Source organism: Erithacus rubecula, assembly GCF_903797595.1.
Source record: "Erithacus rubecula genome assembly, chromosome: 6".
Taxonomy (NCBI): Eukaryota; Metazoa; Chordata; class Aves; order Passeriformes; family Muscicapidae; genus Erithacus; species Erithacus rubecula.
In genome coordinates, this window is record NC_136688.1 from 7,853,133 (window position 1) to 7,875,169 (window position 22,037).

The window sequence follows — 22,037 nt, forward strand, 5'->3', positions numbered from 1 at the left end:
CAATCCAGTTGCTTAACACAGCAGCACTGATAACACAGCCTGCACATGCTTCCCATTCCCAGCTTCAGAGCAGAATCCGAAGGATTTCCTTTCTGCTTGCACCAGAAAAAAAAAAAAAAAGAAAAAATCCAAATCTTCCTTAACAATTTTGTCTGAATAAACTGGAGCAGGCTTAAAGCAGAAGGAGGAAGAGATTGCATGGAGCAAGCAGCATCATGTTTTATTTATCTTCCTTTTTTCAGGTCAAAGGAAAAAGGTTTTGTAAAATGAACATTCTGGGAAATGTACCTAATTGCATTAAGCATGAAGGCATTTGTGCTGTGAGCAGTTCAATTCTACAAAGTAAAAAAACACAGGGTCTGTTACTTCAGAAATTCAAAGTACCCCAAATTCCAGGCTATTATTTCCTTCATCTAGAATTCCTCTAAAATTAATAGTCATTAAGGGAAAACAAATAGCAACAACAAATCCATTTTGGTCCCAAGGTCAAATCTGAAGTTCTAGGGTTGGATGTTAAATTATTATTATTTTCAGTCACTAAGTAATCACAACATGCTCTGTGCAGTATTATCATCAAATAAAATCTGTACTCTGTCCTGCAGCCCCCTTCCCACAAAATCCACGTGTTTTTAACAAAAAGAAAAGAAGTTCCCCCATGAACTCTCACTGCATTAGTCTTTCATGAAATGCTACAACACCATAAACTTGGAATAAAAGAGAAACCTCTCAGAGTGCTCTGAAGAGTGCACCTTGGATAGCATGGAATATTTCCTAGGATTTCCTCATTTCAGGTACTCTGTGGTGCTTGAGACAAACAGAGCTCTTCAACTAAGAAGCTGGAACTTGTTTTGACTCAAAAAGAATACAACAAATATAATGCACTACACAACATTTCCACGTGTGTTTACACTTTCATTACTAATCTTGGCCACTCTGCCTCAAAAACTATTTATCAAAATCACAAAGTATGGGGAAAATGGTCAAACACATGAAGGACCAAAGTACAGAATGGCTTTCATGAAAGAAAAACCCAATTCTAGAGAGACAAGCAGTCACTTTTAAGCTTCAAAAAGAAGCTTCCAATAATAAATTCAATGTATACCTATAAAATACAGATATTATGAATGGGGTGAATACAGAGTGATTATTCCTAACAGAAAAACTAGAAAGTATCTGACTGAACTATCAGGCAAGAGACTTGAAGTAAGCAAACTTCTCATGCAATGCAAAACTCGGTGTAGAATGCTGAGGAGTATTCTACACTAGTATTAAAATGGACTCAAAATAGTGAATTAGACAAATTCACAGACAAGGGGTCTATAAAGAGCTCTAAACCACAGTTGTCTGGGTACAATTGTCTGGTCAGAAAGTCCTTGAAGTGCTGGCTTTTAGAATCTGGGAGGGTTTACATCAGTTTAAATCTATTTCTGATGCCCTTCCCTAAGGATCTGCTGTTGACTATATTTGTATAGGATCAGCTGCAGCTGTTCAGTGATAACTTACTAAAATACAGTGCACAACATATTCAGAGATTCACCTGAAGCAGAGGATGAACTAACAGAGGTAAGGGTCTTGCTCCAAAATACAGAAGGAGTGCACTTTATGGACTGTGAGGAGGAGAGATACAGCTGGCCCTGTATCAACACCAATGTCTGCTGCAGTGGTGTCTGAGGCTCAAATTACAAATTTGTGTTCTAGATGTACAATAATCATGACATTTCTTCAAATGCTAGATGCAGCCTATAGACCTCTTGCTCATCACAGCCAGAAATTACAATTAGGTACATGCAAACAAAACAGAGACTGTATTCCTGTTATTACTCCTGAAAACACAATTAGGCCCAAAATATCTTATTATTCTTGCCTTTACTCCAGAATAGGTGACCTCTCTAGTGCTGTGCACAAATTAATAACTTGATATCATACTGTGTAAAAGCAGCAAGATCACATCATTGCAGAAGGCTGGTAACCCTTTCCACAAAAGTGGTGAACTAATTGAGTGCTCATTTCCTTACACTGCAATTTAGCAATTCCATAGCTTTAGTAAAATCTGTGTGCTAGAGTTTGACACAATTGCCTGGAAATGCAGTGCAGGTAACACAAAATTTAATCAGAAAATTGTTTTCTGTTTTACTGGTATTCCTACTGGAGAGGTTGGGCATTTGACAGGCACAGAGACAGAACATCTCCACAATCCAAACCAGAGGTCCTGGCTATTTCAGTGAAGTATTCTGACAGAGGAGTATGAAGATAAAATTATATCCATTTTCCACATCAACAGAAAGCATCCCTTCCTAGTGTGGCATCCTTAAAAAGGTGCTAATCAAGCCCAGAATTGTACAAAGTGCAACACTTGAGTTATACCAATCGATGGTCTAAGTATAGAAACATTTATTCTGCACAAAAGCATTAATTCATGGAAAAAGTATAATCAGAGGAATATACAGGAAGACAGAAAGACTGACAAAATACCACCAATTAACGTTCCAAAATTAGCAAAACAAATGAAAACTATCCCAAACTAATTAGATCATGAACTATTAAGAGCATCTTCTCTATATTGCTTTACAAATAAATATAAATCTGTATGCAGACAATTCATCCAGTTATTAGTTTATAATATCAAATTCTTACCATAAATATGTTTCAAAATTAATGCACAGAGGTTTAATTACATGAGCACTCAAGCCTTGCCCCACTCCAAAATAAAGAAAACCACTGAGCTAATGAAAGCTTTTATTTCTGTATTTTTTTGACAGATCTTGGCAACCATTTCACTAAACAGTTAATTCAGGTGCACACTACTTTCTCTTTAATGAAAGAATCTCAGCAGACAGGGAATTATGTACTCCACTAGGAATTCTCTGCCCAGCTGAAGGCTGGCAGAGTTCAGCACAAATGCAACACAAGGCCAAGAAGTCCATCAGCAATTATTCTCCACAAGACAGAACAGGTCTTCTTCAGGCAGCAGGTTTATCTATTTTCTCTACTATATTTTTCAAGTATTTCAGACTTGCCCACATTTTCTTTTTCCATGTCTTCCAAGAGGATCTTGAGACAGATGAAATGTTCTGAATATAGGCACATGGACAAACATCTATGCAGAAATTTTTGTCTGGAGATGAGTGTGAAAACATTTGAGCAGATGAACCAGATGAGAAAGAACAGACATTCCCTTGTTCTTAAACAGGAACCAATCTATCATTTAAGCTCAGATTTAATCCAGTTGTCAGTAAAAGCACTCAGACATCTTTAATGAGCATTCATAAAGAATATATTCCAAAGGTTTACTTGCTGTGCTTTTTCCCTTCATCATTTCTAATTTGTCATTGCCAGAGCTCTATCTCTATCCCACCCAGACATCTTCATCCCAAACAGCCCATTAGAAGAGATGAATACAAGCAAAGATGAGGTTCTGTAGCTGTTTAATATCCTCACTTCTTGAAGAGGTACCAGGCTCCTCAAAAAAAACCAGATACTCCCATGCTTTCTGCACACTTCTCACCACCATTAGAAAAAAACCCCATTTTTCTTTTCCCTAGAAGTGTCCTCCTTTTGCCACCTTCTCAACTTCTCCAGCAACAAATCAGCCCTTTCTCCTTTATCTCTCCTGCTTTTCCCATCAGACTACACTAGTCTCACTCTCTTGCACATCTGCTTCCATTTTCTTTCTGATGTTTCTTGCTTAAGCTGTTGGGAATAACTTTCCACTACAGGTCCATAAAACAGATTTCTTTGTGGCTTTCAAAGCTGATTTGCACGCTGCTTCCAGGTCTGTAACTCTGCAACTCCCAAAGGGATCTCCAGCAATTCTCTGGATGGGTATTGCATCATAAATACATTGCATCAACAAAGTCACATACAAAAGATGGAAAAACAACTTGCTTTTTGAGGACAGAAAGGAAAGACAAGTACTTGCACAATATTACATAGACAAATTCCAAGAAAAAACAACTTATGGAAGTCTTCTACATGGTACACACTCCTACAAAGTGAGTCACACAGTGAAGCAACAGATTTGAAAAATCAGACTATGATATGTTGCTTGGAGTGTTTTAAACAAACTGTACAGAGAAGCAAAATGCAGCTTCTCTGCTTCAAAAGCACAGAATATCCAGAGCCAACAAGGGTCTACTGATAACTACTGGCCTTCCTGGTTGTGTTCGTGCTGCTTCTTCAATGGTCAGAGCATCACAGTAGGTGGGAAGATCAAAGCCTGGCTCTATTGTGTATTAAAATATTCTAGATATAGAGAAATAGTGATATTTCTGCATATAACAATAAGTATAACAATTTAAGGCACCCCACCTTCAGCAGTAATTAATGGTGTTGTTTCTGGGGCAACTATTTTGAAGAGTTCTTCTCAGGCCTGATTTCATCAGCAGCTCTGACTCCTGCTTTATTTATTTTTTCCAAATTAACTGCTTCTGGTACAGTAGTTAGCAAGTCCTTGTAATTAAATCCCTAGGCATAGGAGCCAGACAGAATCTAAGCAGTGAAGAAACAGAGCTTCTATTTATTTGCCAGTTCATGTCTAACCATCATGCCATCCAGACCCAAACACTATCAGCCTCCAGAAGAGTTGCTCATCCTGGCACCTTACTGGGAGACACACAAAGTTAGGCTGTGACTGTCTTCCAAAATTTACAAGCCATTTGGCTGACTTTTACTGCATTTTAGTTTTTTTCCACCTGACTGCAAACTCCAGTGCCACATATTCAATATTATCAAATCATGTTTTCCCTTTAAATTTTTTTTAAGAAGTTCTTTATACCTTTCTCACTGGATGGAAAGTTGATTGCTGCAGGGTGCTCTCAGGGGAGTGGCTCCTGACACCGGTTTCTTCATCTAGTGACTGTGGCAGGGAGGGACTGTCACCTTTGTCCAGAGGAATGACAGGCTTCTGGACATCAGCTTCTGTGGAGCCCTCACAGACCTACAAATCACAAATGAGAATTTGTCTTTTCCACATCTCAGAAGGAAAAATGGCAACAAATTCGCATCAACTCACAGCATTATGACAAGCCCCAAAACACTAAAACAACAGAGATGTTCAAGGTAACCCTAACCCGAGAGATAAATGGAGAAAGATATCTCTCAAATAGTAATGAATTATTAAAAAAAAAAAAAAAAACACAAAAAAACCCCCACAAAAATAAAACCCCTACAGTCTGCCTGCCCTTGCAGATAATCTACTTTGAGAATTATTCAAGGTGGCAGCTCCACTGAATTTACCCAATGGGAAGTCCAAGCCACCTTTCCATTCTTTCAAATGAACTCCCGAGCCACTTTACTCTGCAGCTGATCTGCCTTGTAGTTTGGATGTTGACCACCAAGCACTGTCCCTCTTTCAAAGGAGGGATTCTTACTAACAGAGGAAAAGGGAAGAGATTAGCCCTGCTGACAAAACTGCAGCACAACAGCATGTGTGGATAATGAAGATAATCTTAAATTACACAATGCAGCAGCAAGAGAATGGGAAATAACTCTCAGACCAAAAAATTGTCTTCACTCTCTTCAATAATAATTCAAAATCTAATGCTTTTTAAGGACTCCATGGTCAATGTTTCCAGAAAAAAAAAAGAGATTAAAAGCAGAGGGAAATTACTGCAGTCCTCCAGTCACCTATTTACATAGGAGGAGTGATGGTGCTTTTATTCTCCCCATTGCTGCTCACCTTGTCTATTGAGATTCAGATCTTTGGCATCCAGGGTGGTTATGCAGCACTTTACAGAAAATTGTGGCCCAATCTGCACGAGGCATGAAACCTCTCTGCTGCATACACGGACAAGACACCGTGAAAGTTCAGAGAAATACACGAAACTGCAAAGCTGTGTCCAGTTTCTGAACTGACACTGGCTAAATGCAGTAGGAATTTACAGTGAGAGAACATACCTGTGCCTCCTCTGGGACGTGCTGCTGTGCTGGGGCTGGCTGCCTCACTATGTAGTTGATCTGACCAACTATAGTCTGCTGAACGTGCTGGGGCGGCTTGGCTTGGTTCAGCTGCAGGCTGGGTTGTCCCTGGGCCTGCAGGAGAAGCTCCAGATCCTTCTTCATCTCCTCCAGCTCAAACTGGTGGTGCATGATGTCCAGGCTCTGCTGGATCACCTGTTTGTGGGTGCCCTCGTCGTGCCCGGGCTGGGGCGACGCCAGCGGCACCTGCGGGGGCGGCTGCAGCGCATGGCTGGATTTCACCTTCTGCAGGTGGCCCAGCTGCACTCCCACAGCTGCTGTCTGCTGGGGCTGGATGCTGAGAGCCTGCTGAGCCTCGTGGGGCCCAGCAGCACAGCCCTGGTGCAGCTGCTGGGGCGGGAATGGCTTTCCCAGCCTCTCCGGCTCCGAGCGCGGCTGCGGCTCCAGCCCAGCCTGCGGCACCTTCCCGGGCTGGGGCGCAGCCCGGGGCTCCCTGTCCTGCTGCTGCAGGCTGTACTGCAGGGGGAAGTGCTGCTGGTGAAGGGCAGGAGGCTGGTGGAAGCCCTTGTGGTGGTGGATGTCGTGGTAGGAAGGCTGGGCTTTGCCTGGGTGAGGGATGCTGAGGCAGTGGGAGCAGCAGAGCGGCGCGGAGCACTGGAGCGCTGCAGGGAACGGGTGCGGCTGGCTGCTCTCCAGCTGTGGGACTGCAGAGGGGTGCCCGTGGAACAGAGAGGGCTGCAGCCCTTGAATGCTCCCACACAGCAGCATGTCTGGGTGAGAAATGTGTCCACCTTCCATGGTGAGACCCCCTGGAAAAAACAGCAGCAAGTTTACTTCCCTCCTACGGTCTTGAAAATTTCACGCGCTAAAAATTATACACAAGGAAATGGCCTTCGTTCACATTTCAAATATCTTATCCACATTTCAAATATCTTATCCAAACAGTCTGCCAACACACGTTCAAGACAATTTTTCCAGTATTTATCCAGTTATTTCAATTCACACCAAACTCCCACCGATGTCAGTCGAACTCACAGTTGAATTACCCAGCAAACACTTTGAAAAATTGACCTTATTTCATCTTAACTGATGGATATGGCTTGCACTTTCATTTTTTTTGCTGAAGTATGAGCTTATCTTCTCATCCGTAAGCACGGGTACAAAAGACAGCTTACAGGGGCAAGTGACAAAAATAAAAGAGATTAATGTTATATGGGTGAGACTCATAAAAGCTGGAAATAGAAATGACTTATGAAATAATCTTGTGCGTGCTTTTCATCAAGAGATTACTCCCTGCAACACTTTTGATAGTGTTTTACCCCTCCTAGGTTTTAATACCTTAAAATGGGAAGAGAACTGGTCTTTTGTATCAGTGATCAGCCCACTGAGCTGAATTTGCAGTAAAAACCCATTGCAGTCGGAAAATCTGGGAAACAAAGTCCCAGTATGGACATCTGTTATATAGGTTACACTGCAATTATTGCACAGTCAGTGTCTCAAAGCCATCTTTGTACAATTGCAAGTGTCTCAACCTGCTCAGCTCATTTGGCCACTAAGAGAGTGAAAGCACCATCTCAATGGTCTCTTGGTGAATGGATATAAATGCAGTTTATATATAAATAAGTCCAGCCATGCTCACTTTTCCTCAGAACATAGCAAGAGCTTCAAAACTGGATGTCAAAACAAAAAAGGGGAGCCATGGCATTGTCTACATCTGTCTAGCCTAGCTTTGGGCATTTTCCTATTTTTCTTACCCAAATTGGAGAGCTGCTTAGTCCAGTAGGAGGGATCCCAAGTGAACCTGATCTTCAGAGGGGGCCCCGTGTCTGTGTTGCAGTTTGTCTCCAGCAAGCGCTGGATCTGAAACACAATCTGGTGACACATCAAAGGACAATGATTTTACTCACAATCCTAAGGGCATGAAAAATATTCTAACATCAAATTCTTAAAAAATGACTGCACAGCAAGCATTGCTCTTACCAGTTCCTTACTGAAGAGGAATGGGATGGTTTTTTTGCTGCACACAGCCCAGCTGATGAAGTTCTGGACGTGTTCCACCTGTCTGCCTAAAACCACAACACCTTGCAGCTGCTGCTCCAGCCTCTGCTTCCTCTCACTGGTGATCTTCTGTTAACAAATGATCCAGAAGAAAAGGGCTGTCATTCTTGAGACACACATAGCAGGTGCAATCATTGCCACTGCATTATGCAATATTTGCAGCAATACTGTTATTCACAGTCTCTTTAAACCACTGACCACAGAAAGGAGGCAAATCCAACCCAGGAGATAAGTCTGAATTCAGGAAGAGCAAATAATCTGCATCCTTCTGGCCTTGTCTTAACAAAATAACATAACCCAAGAAAGCTGTAAAAGTTGGATCAAATTCACACCTGAACCTCTTGTCTGGAAATTCTGATCAGCAATTTTTCTACTCAGCACATTTCAAAATGAAATCTTATATACTTCAACTGGACATCCAAAAATTGAAGAGCCAAATCTCAAAAGTTCTGTTACAGAAATTAAACCAAGGAATCACTTCTGAAACAGGATAGTGGGCTCCTACAAATTAAACACTAAAATCAGAAACTGGTTTGTTTCCTCAAAAGGTGCACACATATTCTCTGTAAATGTATTAGAAACTGGGGTTAACTCATGATAAGGAAACATTTTGCCACTTTGCCCCAAATCTTTTACAGCCATTCATTCCACATAAGAGTTTGCAGAAAAAAACTAAATATTTGAAAATATAAGGAATGGGACAATAGCTCCCACAGTCTATATTCTTTTCACTGGCACTGGGATTAAATTTAATTTGGTTTGACTTCCCAAGGTATCAAATAAACTAGCCTTACTTACTTCCAGTTGTTCAAGGAGGATATTTGTTCGTTTATCAATTTCATTCATCAGAACCATCTTGGCCATTTTAATTTGGTTTTCCACCTTTTTGTACAGATGTTTTACTTCAAGCAACCTATGGGTAAGAGGTACACATCCCCAGATGAGCCAGCTGTGTGTCATTTATTCACATAAAAGTGCCATTGGCATTCAAATACAATGCCAATTGCTCAGCAGGTATTTGCTAAAAGAACTCATCTGTTTACTGACAGAACTGCAGTGAAAATTGTGTCATTTCCCATCAGTTCTCCCCTACTTCTCTGAACCCTGACCACCCCTCTCTGGATGGATTCTCTCAAACATCATGACAAGAACAGTCTCCAGCTCTTTTTCAACAAATGCGTACATAATATATCCAAAACTTCCAGTTTATACTAGATTATAAACAGCATAAATAGATTTGTACTCTTGAAATGGTTTTATTTATGCAGAAGAGAGATCCAACAGCTACTAAATGCATAATCAGAAGCTGAAATGCAGTTCAAATAATTAAATATTTTCATTTTTATATTTATCTTGACTGAAATTGCACCTTGTTGTGAGGTTTCTTGAAGAAAGAACGTATCTTAAATTTTATTCTTATTTGTAACATTGTCAAATTCTAGTTCAGAAACAGATTATACAATGAAAACTCTGAAGTCAGCTGTCACATGCCTTACAAAGAGTATGGAATCATGTATTACAATGCCATGACCTGTCAGTACCACTTAAACATGGATTTGATAGTTTTAATCTTCCCATTCTTTTCTACACTAGAAAAAAAAAATAGTTGCATTTAATTCTGTTAACTGATATTTAGTGAAAATATTATTTCTATCACCTACTTTCTTGAAAAAAAACAAACAACATAGCAGTTACCTGTCTTCAATCTGTTTGACTGAAACCTGAATCCCATTTTTTTTCTCCTCCACTTTAGTTATGACATTCTCCAGGATAATTCTCTGGTTTTGCAGAGCTTCCTCAAGGTGCCTGAACCTGTGGGAGAAGGGGAGATGCTCAGCCCCTTGTTTTCCATGTCCATGGGAGAACAGGAGAGAGCAGGGAGGGTTTCTGTGGGAGAAATGTGTTATATCACTTGTGGTGAGACAGCTGAACTGAGCTTGCTGTGGCTGTTAAACTCAGAGCAGCCTGCAGCTGCAGCTGGAGAGTGAAATGCTGCTGGGGGATGAGGTACCTGTGCTCCTTGTGCTCTGCCAGGAGGCAGCTGTGGCAGGTCAGGGTGTCACAGGTCTCACAAAACACCTTCAGTGCCTCCTGGGGGTGCACCACACAAAACAAGGAAAACTCCCTTGCTTGGTCTTCAGCTGATGGGAAAGCAAAGCAAAGAGTCATTGACAAGGAGGAGAGCTCAGAAAGAGAGCAGCCAGACTCAGGATTTCTTGGGAAGTCTCAATGACATTTTTTAAAGGCGCATTTTTTAACCTGGAGCCATCCCTTTGTATTTTTTCCTTACACATCCTACAAACTGAGCACACCAGAGGAACTCAGGAACAAGCCATCAAAACCAATCATAGCATCCTCCAAACTCTCCTGAGTTTAAAATATCATTATTTGGGGCACCTGCCTCATGACTTTAATTGCCCTGCTCTGGTAAACCACTCAACAAAACTATTGTAAGATGCAGAATAGCAAATACAATAAATAAACTAGCATTCACAGTGGAAACAAGGAAATTCTTTGTTCTTAAAAAGCCACATGAGCAATTGTTTTCCTAATTTGTTTTTGTTGCAATGCAGTTCATAAACTTCAGCATCTGGGGCTTACAGGCCCTAAAATCTGTCCTGAAAAGGATTTTCTGAAGAGTGATGTGATACAGAGTAAGGCTGGACAGCGGGCATGCAAAGTGGAAGCATTATTTCTGTACAGTCAATTCTTGCCTTTTTTCTGAATGGTAGAATTGTTTAAGAAAGAAGGAATAATGCCAACAAAAGATTCCAGAAAAAAGACAAATGTAAACCATGGCACAGCCAACCCTCTACCACCAAGGAAAATCTGATATCTTCCTCACAACAAAGACAGTATCCCATTATCTTTTACCAACATGTGAGAAATTAAACAATCATTCTTAGATAACACATTTTGATAAAAACTTTAAATTACCTAAAGGCATTAATAATTTATACATCATCATCTGCTCATGTGAAATAAAAAGAAATGTTTCCATTTTCCCACACCAAACTTCTTACTTATTCATACATTTTTTAATAGTCCAACCTGCTCTCATCCTGTAGCAAAATGAAGACTTTAACAGATTCAGAAGTGATAACTATTGCAATAACACAGACCCACAGAGTATAGCAAACTGTACTGACTCAGTCACCTCACTTTCAAATTGTAAAATTCACAGCAGAGAAGTAGAAAGGCTAAGAAAACCTCATGGCTTACAATGGCAATGCAAATATGGACAAAATCCATGCCACTCTTTATTGGTTTGGGCCATTATTGAATCAAATGCTAATAGATAGAATTAATAAAGGAGGAAATTAGATTAGGATTTTTTTAACCCACTCCAATATTTTTTACTAGAAAAGATCAAACTTAATTCACCTTGACAATTTTTTTCCCCAATAATATTGCAAATATGTGGTTTTGTATTAAAACCTGCAGCTGACAAGCAAATAACAAGGTTGTACGATCAATATATATACAATGAGGATGTCAAAGATCATCCTCTATGTGATCAGATTTTACAACTTAAAAAAAAAAACAAAACAAAAAAACCCACAACATAATAAGGTTTATGGGCTGGAAAAGCCTTCCAAAGTGTTCAGTATCTGCAGATCATACAAGCTGTTTTTCTGTAAACTCAAGATCAAGTTTAACATATTAAACTGATAATGACATGTGGTTTTTAAGGTCCATGCATCCTGAAGTCACAATCCTATAAAACTATTTCCCCTTTTTTCTCTCTCTGAAGGGTTCTTTAGCCTTTGGATGATTGCAATCATCCCAGAGAATTCTTTGGGGTTTTCTAACACCGTGTCAGATTTAAGCGACAAGCAGATTTCAAATGCAAACTAAGAATAAAATCAGTATTATCTAATTGCAACACAGACCCACAGCCTCAGTAATCCCCTGACTCAATTGACATATCAGTGAGAGCTGCCACTGAGCCATGGTATTCTTGACCTACTTTTTACTCAGCTCAGAGCAACACTTTTCAGTTTTGAAGTAAGTTTAATACTTAGAAATCAGGTACTAAACAAGGACACAACCTTTTTTTTTTTTTCTAGAAGCAAATATCTAACCACAACTACCCACTTTAGCTCCTTAAAAAGAACCTCCCTTGGTGACCAGAAAAGCTCAGCTGCCCTAAATTCTGATAATTCATCATTTGAGTCACCATTTTCTACAGCCTATTTTTTTTTTTTTTTATCTCAGGTGGATCTCTTGAATAATTAACAGAAAGTTTTAAATCTCTGCCCCTCTGATCAGTTGATGTCAACTTTGGAAAAGCAGTTTCAGCTATAAGAGTTCTGCCTCCATTTGAATAATTCAGAATTACTCAGATCTTGGTTCTTTACCTTGAAAGAGCACAAGAGTAAAGCAGAAAGGTTTGCCAGGGAAGCCAGGCTCCTCTAGCTCTGGTGCTCAAGAAATAGTTTATTAAAATTAATAGAAACAGGAAGGATTTAATGAGTTTGGTGAGGGTGTTTTGCTACCTTACTTCATTTCTGACCCAAGGAATCTAACAGTGACAAAAGAAGGTCTGGCCCTTATGAGGGAAATGGCAAAAGATAGAAAAGATTAAAAGCTGAAAAGCAGTTTAACAGTTTAAAAGTGCAAAATCTTTTAATAGTTCCAAGGGCTTACAGAGAAGGTGGCTGTTTTCAGAACACCCTGCACACACTGATGATGGTGGGTGTTTATTTTCAGAAGAAAAACAAACAAACAAACAACAGTCTGAGTTCTAGTATAACCTAATATTTGCTTTCTTTGAGCTGTTCTGAAGGGACATCTATCATAAATAGCTAAAACATACATAAATAATAATAAAAATAATAATACAAAATCACAAATTGCATTCCAAACAATTTCTATATTAACTAGTGTATATATGAACTACCAAGCTCCTTGTTCATGTTTTGTTCAGAACATGGAATTTAGTACTAAACTAAAATTCTCTCTCATGTTTTTATGTGTCTGCATCTTTTTATTTATATAGCACACACAAACCCACAGCTAAGCCACACATATGATTTCTTACCAGTATTTGTCGCAATATGAGCTGGCAATGTGAGCTAAAGAAACATGAAATTATAAATAAAACCACAGCCCTTATCTTGTCACCAACTTGAGAAGAAAAAATATTGTCCATTTGAGGGGAGACTGGGAGACTTCAGTTTATATTTTTCTCTAGAAAAACCCAAAAACATTTGAATGCAATTCGTCCTTTTTTATTATAACCATTCTTATGGACTTCATTTGTTTACACTCTATTTGGCAATGGCTTATTTTGTCTCAAGTGCCTCAATCTCTGAGATGACCACCCAATACTTAAACTCCATCTATGGCAAGTATAGACTTCTACAAGAAAAATCCTAAAGGAAAAAAATAAAATAAAAAGTATAATCAGTGGGCTGTTTTTACTCCTTTTTCTGTCCTTCATCTTCCTGATGCAAAAGAATAAGCGTGCAGCACAAATTCTTATTTTTAGTTAAAAGTTGCTTATTTAAATTTAGGTTACCATACTCTGCAGTGGATTTCTGACAAATAAGCAAAGAAAACAATGAGTAATAACTGGAGATGGTAATACTTTCTGTAGATTGTATAGGGATGAGACATATTTGCCAGTGGGCTTGATTTGTGCTTGCTCATATCCACTCAGGAGACATTTCTCACTGCAGGCTTAGGAAAGGAATATCCTGTAGTGACCACAGCCTTTTGCTGCCTGTGAATCACTCCATAGATTGGAAAGGCATGTGAAGAAGACCTTATCTATGAAACACAAATATCCAAGCTTTTTTCCAATAATGTGGAATGCTGATTGTGGCAATGGCCCTAAAGGTGGAGAAAAATCACATAATCTCTTGTTGGCACTTACATACCCCTCTGAGTCACACAGAGCTGCAGCTGCTCCCTTTGCAAGTGAATAACTGATGTGAGAAACAGAAAAATGCAGTACCTGTGCAGCCTTTCAGGGACACAGACAGGAAGTGTTCTCCAGGTTCCTTGCCATGTCTGTGCTCCTCTGTGCAGGAGCTGCACAGCCACTTATTGCATCTTGTGCAGAGACTGTGGGCAGGTCTCTTCTCTTTGCACATGGAGCAGCTCTAAGGACAAAAAGTGCAATTACACACACACACATAACAAATCAGCTGTACAAACTGTCTTCTTTAACACACTATGCATGATTCAGGTTGGTGGGCTTCATATTTTTTGTCCCCAGACTAAGCAATTTAAGTTCTTTTAAGAGTCTGGTTCTAACTGTGTAACATTCAGAAAAATACATGAAACATCCTAATGGTGAAAGAATCTAGAAAACAATGTGGGGACTCCACATACTAAAGATGAAAAACTTAGTTCCTACCCTCTAAAGAGTTGAGCTCAGTTTATATCTTGGTGTCACATGTGGTGAGCTGGAAACACAAGGCAAAGGATCATGAGAAGACCTGGAAACTTTGAGTATTCTCTATTGACTCAACAATTGAGGGAATGCCCTTTGCTATATAAGCCCTGCTGCCTGGACATGTCATTAGGTGGGAAATGAAATGTCTATTTCAACATTTGGTACCCAGAATGAACTCAAGAGTAATTTCAAGGCAGCCACAATGATAATTCTTTTGAAAAGGATTTGTTCCAGGCATTACAGACCTCATTTCAAAACTCTCAATATTCATGCATTGGACTCACCACAGCCACAAATAGGTACTAATGGGCAGAGTGAGCACAGTGATGGACATTTATCATCATCAAAGCAGAAAGGAGCATTTACCACCACTTCATTAAACAGAAGCATTTCCTTCAAGATCACAAAATACCTACTACAACCATGTGCACACACTTATCTCCTCAATATTGCTTCTACTCAAGCAAATAGGAATAGATGGCAAAAATCACTCCCTGCAGTGTCCTTTCTGCTGGGCAGCAGCTTATCTCAAACTCAGCTGTGAATTGCAATAGTTGCATCCCAACCATTTGATGGGAAATGTGAAGAGAAGGATACAGCAGCCTGTGCTCAGCTCATAACTCCTGATGCAAGTTCTGGTGAGTGTAAGGGGAGAGTTTCTCCTCATGGTGGCTCAGGAAATAGAAAGTCTGAAGGAAGAACTATTGCAGTGCTTGGCTGATTATCTCAGTTTTAAATCACAGCTTGAACATCTAGTGGAACATCCATATCCACCTAAATTCTGAGACACAAGTGAGTCAAGCTCTGACTCACTTCAGCACAATAAAAATTTTTGTTCTGCTAAAATTAATTTGATTTTTATCATTTCCTTCCATGGGTCTTGCATTTCACAACAGGTCTCTTATCAAACTGTTACTCAAGAGTTTCTAAATATTCATTCTCAAACAGATTGGGCAATTCTTGACAATATGACAACAAAGCAAAGTTCTAAATGTGTTTAATTGTCTAGAGAGGGAATTGTTTGTGCAAGCCAATATGCTATTTTAGCCATGTGCTTATCACCAATGTTTTCCAAAAGGTGCACACAATAATTTAAACCAAAAAGCTTAATAAAACTTATATAATCAAAATGCAAGAACATTTAATTTGGTGGAAAACAGATTGCTATATAAAAAGAAGTGACTAGTGTAAAATGTACCCACCCAGGTGCAGCTCAGGAACAGCTGAGGGATGCTCTGCCCTCTGTGCCATACAAGACTGCTGAAGCACAGGGTTACCTGTAACAGTTCAGCTCTCAGTCTGACTGGGATTTACATTGACACTGTGCTAACAGCACTTCTAAGTTTCAGAGCACTCCCAGAGTTACATTATTTATGGTGTGGGAATGGGCTTTTGGGCAAGAGATTCTGAGTTGTGTATTTCTGAAAGTGCTGCTGCTGGCATGTAGCACATTCTGTCATTCATGCATCATTCTGTCATAAGGAAAATTATGACAATGGTGTCACCTCAGTGTCTCAGGTGGATGATCTGGTGCTTCTCCTTTGGATGTCACTGGTGGTGAAACTGTGGCTTTAATTTGGGGTGTGATGGTAGTGGTTAAAGACAGTAAGTAAGCAAAGCTGCATGATTTGATTTAATAAAAAGGAAGATGAAAACTATGAAGGCTCACAAGTTGCTCCAGGGTACTCCTATGCTCCAGTGAGAAATCTGCATTACTGAACTGCTCTTAGGACTCCTGAGGGATTACAGAGAAGAAAAATCTTCTTTTAAGGATGGTTTGAAAAAATAATCTGATGCTTTTGAAGACATTAGATATTCTCATTTGATTTCCTTTCTACACAAATTCTCATTGAAAAGTAAACTATGTAAGTCACAGTAATTAACAAGTCCCAGCATAATAAGTGCATTTTAAAAACTCAGCAGTATCTTGTGAATTTTCTTCCTCTCCTTGGAGAGTGCATGTGAATACACCCCTCCTTGGTTTAGATCAATTTATGTGGCACTCTGCAAGCAATGTACACCTGAAGATGTCAATACAGTTTGCTTGCCTTAATTATTTTTATTTCCCCAGAACTCTCTGTGAGTTTTTTTGCCAATAAAACAGACAATCAGAAAATTGTAACTGCTCACATGACCTAATGGGTGATGTTGGTGTAACAATTTAGTCAAAATTAAGCTTCTGTGGGCAGCAGGTACAGAAAGTAAATTCTCCTCTCTGTCAGCTCCAAAGAGCCACATCCAGAACATTCTCCTCAGTTTGGTCTCCATAACTTGAGAGAGACAAGGAGCTACTGGAGGGGGTCCAGTGGAGGCCACAAAGAGGATGGAGAGTCTGGAGCATCTCTCTGGTGAGGAGAGGCTGCAGGAGCTGGGCCTGGTTAGTTGAGAGAGGCTGAGAGGGGATGTCATTAATGCATGTAAATATCTCAAAGGTGGGCTAAGAGGATTGTGCCAAACATTTTTCAGTGGTGCCCAGGGACAGGATGAGGAGCAATGGCCATAAACTGAAACAAAAGAAGTTCTACCTCTAACCCTGACAATTCCACAATTGTTTACTTGGAGTTGAGAGCAGAAAGAGGACAACAAGGAATCCAAGACATCCAGAACCGTCCTAACATGTTGATTATCACAGATACATTAGTATCAATATTTTTAATGAACTATTTAAAATACAGAGAGCAAAACTCATTCTTCAACTAAAGTTTTAAAATTACAGTTTTGAAGTTTTTAAATCAGAGTTTTAAAATTTATGAAGGCAGCATGTCCATCTCTGGTAATGAAGCAATTCCTGCACTGCACAAGCAAATTAGAAGAGAATCTTTGTTGCTCAAAAGGAGATTTGCTCTGTTTTCAAGGTTCATCTGGCAGTGTTTCAACAAGCCATAACTTAGTGGCTTTCACTTACCTTTGCCATAGCTGAATCACCACTGGGAAAGTCCTTGAGGAAGAAATTCTCAACTACATCCCTTGCAAAGCAGGTCTGTTTGCACACAGGGCAGGAAAGGATACCTGAGTTTAAAAAGAATAAAAAAAGAAAACCACCACAAATAAAGCAATGCACACCAGCCATGCAAACCAGGAAATTATATAAACCACACTCCAGTATTGTGGCTTTCTCGTATCACATGGGCAGTTCCAGGAAACTGAGGCATCCTTCAAGCCCTCAGTGGCTAGACCTGGGTCAATAAATAGAAAAGAAAAACAAAGCAACAAAATTCCTAGAAAAACACCATATTTCAGCTGACTTACTTCCGTGTTTATTGATATCTGCACATCCAAATTCTCACCTGGCTTGGAGATGATTAAACTGAGCTACACTTTAAACTGCACCCCCTTGTTAGAGATCTGCTTGTGCTTTCTGAGATTTTCTGTGGTTCTGGACCAGCTTTACCCCACCAGAGATTGATCCAAGCATGAAACACACCCTCCTTAATTCCAGTTTTACCGTGCAGGATGCAATCCAAGTGAAGTGATGGGGGAGTAACACGCTGCTGGCAGAAGCAGCAAGTCAGAAAAAAGACAAAGAATAAAAAAAGCTTTCAGAAGGAAAATTATTACAGTAAACCCAGAGGTGGGAAACATGATTTCCCCTAAGCAAAGTGAGCAGCAGGACCTGGCTCCACCCTCATCAATAACTGAGCACAACTGGGGTGAACCCAGTGTCTGCCTGGGCTGAGAACCAAGAGCTCAAGCAGGTGTCCATGACTGTGCACCTGCATTTCTGCACCTCTGATATTTCACTCCTTGGGCCAGGAGCTCTGTTGTATTTGGCTGTGTTGGTTTAGGGTTTTTTCTGAAAGGACACTGCATTTTTCTGGCCACATTCCTGCAAACTACTGCAGATGTGAAAGAGGGTGGTGGTGTGTGAGCCTATTTCACCTTATTAAGATGCATCTTTTTTTTAAATCCAATTTTTTTTCTGTCAAGAACAGAATGTCCATGCTATGCTCACCTTGCCAAGTTATCAATTTGTGATAACTAACAACAGTATTTTCTTTGGTTTAAACTCACCTAAAGCAAGGTTTTAAAGCAAGATCAACAGCAACATTCTACTGTTCAATGTGCTTTTTTCCCTTAACTCAAAATTATTTTTGCACAGGGAGAGTTAATTAAACTTAAACTTGTCCATTACTCTTGACATTACACCATTATCAGAGGCTCTCCTGTTTTCCAGGTGGTTGGTATTACCTGTCCCTTGGGACAGGGTTCCTGCAGTCCCTGGCCAGGGGCAGAATGCCAATTCTGAATGTCCCCAGTTTCAGAGTTGGGCTACTGTGCCTTTAACAGCAGCATTTTATATTGACATTTTATATTGCATATTTTATATTTATATTTTATATTGGGACACACAGACCCCAAAACATCCCTACATTTTCACTTCTGACAAAAGCACTACTCAGATGTCTGAACACATTCACCACCATTCACAAATGCTTTGAAGAAACTCTGAGTTCTGGCACGTCTCCTTTGAAGAACATCCTTTACTAAGAACCATTTCCACGAGGTTTAGATCTCTTTTAGCCCAAATCTTGTATAAAACCAAAAGCATAACTGTTTTCTATTTTTTCGAGGGTGCATTTACCACAGAAGTGTGATTTGGGAGCCCAAGTAGCAGACCACAATCTACCTGAACTTTTCATTTCACTCTGCATTTCACACAACCCTGAGAGTTCAGGCAGACGTGAGAAAGAACAAGCTGTGCTCACAGGTGACTCTGCTACTCAGCCACAAGTTACCCCAGGGGAAAAGGTAACACAAGCAATTTCCAGAGCTCTGCTCAGCAGGCAGGTAAGCTGAGCCCTGTCTAAGGGTGTTTGCTGGCAGGATTTCTGAAAATTATCTGATAAAGATGCCAATGATGGCAGAAAGCTGAAGAAGTCCTGTTAACAGTTCCTCCACTTTGCATCCTTCCTGTAAGGACTGCAGCAGAAAAAGCACTAGAACAACCTCCAATTTTTGTAGCTAATCACATCTCCATGTGTCACACCCTAGCACAACACAATCCCTTTATATTGGTGGCTCTGAAACCTCTCCATGTTTTCCCAAACTGCAGAGCAGGAGACTTTTAGGTGGCTCTGGAGACAGGAGGAGGTGAGACAAGCTGTGTTGCAGTGACAGTGCTCCTGCTCCTGGTAAATGGGGCTCACTACCAGCCCTGGGGAGCTGCAGCACTCATTCCTGGAAGATGAAACTCTCCCCAGGTTTCCCTGCACAAAGTGGCACTGCTGGAGGAATAAAAGGACAGATACATTGGATGGTAAGCTAGGAAGCAAGACAGCCACTCTGCAAGCAGCTTCTCAGACAAGACCCAGGGGATATGCTCCAATTCTCAGTGAGGAACCAGCTCCTGACTTGACAGAGCCCTGGGGACTGGGGACCAGCTCTTGATCTGGATAACACTGGGAGAAAACCTCCACAGTGCTCTGCAAATGGACCAAAAGGGAAAGAAAGAAACCCACAACTCTCACAGTTACTCTCTATGGTGAGCACACACAAAATGCATTAGTCTGATAATGACCAAGAACATCTTTTTAGTGCCTTGCAATTAAAAAAAAAAAAAAAAAAAACCTTGAGAAAAACTTTGATAATTTTCATGATAAAAAAACACAAATCATGCATGGGTTTCAGTTCTGCACAAAAACCTCCCTTATATATGTGCTGAGAAATGCAATCAACAGTTGGAAGATAAATGACCTTACTGCTGATTATTAAGGGACACCTAAAAGTGATGCCCTGGATGGCACAGCACAGTTTTCTCCCAGGTTTTAGATCCAAATTATGCTGCTAAAACCAGTGTTGTTCCAGAGAACATGGAGCAAGGTCAGAGCTTTGTTTTAGACTCACTACCACAGACAACCAAGTACAGCTTTGATTGTGTCAATGTAATTGTATCTTAAATATCCAAGGAAATGATAATGATTTCAAATCTAAAACTCCCTTGAGATGATCTTAAGACATGCAGAGTCATCAGCATAATTTAAAAAGAAAATTCAATAATCTTTTAAAAGAGCAGCTAAGAGACAAAATAATGGGGACACCACAGCAATAGAGGAAGTCATAGATTCAAGTAATTTCCTACTCACAGGTGGGCTAATCAAAACCACCTAATAGTCAATCCTATATCTAAAAATTTAATAAAAGCACAAGAGATAAATTTGCACCTTGCTGAAAGAGAGATTGCCTGAGCATGGTGGCTTTGGAGATCACACTTGTTCAGCTAATTGGGCTAATTTTATACTTTTTCCACTTAATAAAAAACCTGTGCTCTTTAGAAATGCCCCATCTTTTTCAATATGAATTCCTCAAAGAATATTGGCATAATAAATACACTACAAAATGAACAGTGGAGCAATTAACCTGAAATTAAGCCAACAACTGCATATTTACAAACAGCCACGAGCAGCATCAGGCTGTGCTCGTGCTCAGAGTGCAAACCACCAGCAAGGCACATTTTCCTGGAAACCTAGAGAGGTTTCCATTTTCCTGGGAACCCCTTACCTGTGCTCTGGGTAGAGAGCCAGAGAGCTGCTCAGAGTCACCTGTTTTGGGGGACAGGTGGGGTAAGAGCTGCACCCAGGAATTCCCAGCACCAGGCAGTGCTGAGGTGCAGGCTGCAGTCACTGCACCTCTCCCTGGGGCTGCTCCCTCTTCTTTGGCCAGGAATTCTGGCAGATCAGCAGGGAAGGAAGGTGTACTGAGTCACTACCAGGTGCAGAGGTTTTTTCCTCTTGCCTTCTTTCTTGCCTCTAGGATTCACACAGGCCTCTGAAAGTTTGCCTTGGTCATATTTTTCCCAGATAAAAATCCCATAGTCAAAGTGAACAGCAGTGTCCTACTTCTTTTCTTGCCTGGGTCTTCATCCTCAGACTGGAGCAGAAGGAAAATGGAGCTTTTCCAAGCCCAGGCAGCAGCAGGTCTTACAATGCCATTCACCCCCACAGCACCTTTTGCAGACCAAAACCTAAATATTTTTCTTGCCTTCCTACCTTACCACTGCCTCCAAACACCAGAGTTAATCTGTTTTAAGAAGCTGCACTTTGCAGACAGCTCATTTAAATATATCATTATCAGAGCACTGTGGGTGAAGGGAAGAGCAGGAGAAGCCCTGGAGACTCACTGTTTGCACGTATGAGAATGATGCAATTTCTGGATCTAAACAGCAACTCAACAAGGAATTACAGGACTCAAACAACAGTTTACATATTAGGAGATCAGGTACAGTCATGATGCCTAAAGGGAGGCCAGTATTGATATCCAAACCTCTAGAAGTAGCAAAAATCTGCCAGAGATGTTGACACACTCTATTTTTGCATGGACATTAAATTGGTAGGAAAGAGGTAGGAACATTTGCATAAATTATCTACTACAAGTTCAGTGCCTCCTGCTGTTTAGCTCTTGAAATTGTTATTTATCCAATTTCACTGCTAAAGAGATGACCATCAGTTTAGAAAGGCCAGCAAGGATCCTAACGCTGGGTTTAAGCCCTGTTTCAGAATAAAGCCCTACTTGAGAATTATATGCAGGTTAAACCACACATAAGATATTCTTGGTGTATTTGAGTTCTCAGCTACTGAACAATCTCTGGAGACCACATTGTATTGAACAGACCCCTGCAAAGGGTGAGCACATGAGGGATGTGGATGGACAATCCTACATC

At 40.3% G+C, this 22,037-nt stretch overlaps 1 protein-coding gene across 4 annotated transcripts in view; it reads right to left on the reverse strand.

Annotated features, from left to right (window-relative positions):
• TRIM66 (tripartite motif containing 66) overlaps nucleotides 1–22,037 on the reverse strand; it is a 42,149-nt gene that overhangs the window by 14,874 nt on the left and 5,238 nt on the right. For all 4 annotated transcript variants that reach the window (XM_079309116.1, XM_079309119.1, XM_079309117.1 and 1 more), the window contains exons 2-10: nucleotides 17,286–17,389; nucleotides 13,937–14,084; nucleotides 9,986–10,115; nucleotides 9,670–9,786; nucleotides 8,773–8,887; nucleotides 7,897–8,043; nucleotides 7,671–7,788; nucleotides 5,896–6,725; nucleotides 4,775–4,936 (exon numbers count right to left, since the gene is read on the reverse strand). In XM_079309116.1, coding sequence (XP_079165242.1) covers nucleotides 4,775–4,936; nucleotides 5,896–6,725; nucleotides 7,671–7,788; nucleotides 7,897–8,043; nucleotides 8,773–8,887; nucleotides 9,670–9,786; nucleotides 9,986–10,115; nucleotides 13,937–14,084; nucleotides 17,286–17,389 — 1,871 coding nt within the window. The remainder of the gene's footprint in view (nucleotides 1–4,774; nucleotides 4,937–5,895; nucleotides 6,726–7,670; nucleotides 7,789–7,896; nucleotides 8,044–8,772; nucleotides 8,888–9,669; nucleotides 9,787–9,985; nucleotides 10,116–13,936; nucleotides 14,085–17,285; nucleotides 17,390–22,037) is intronic.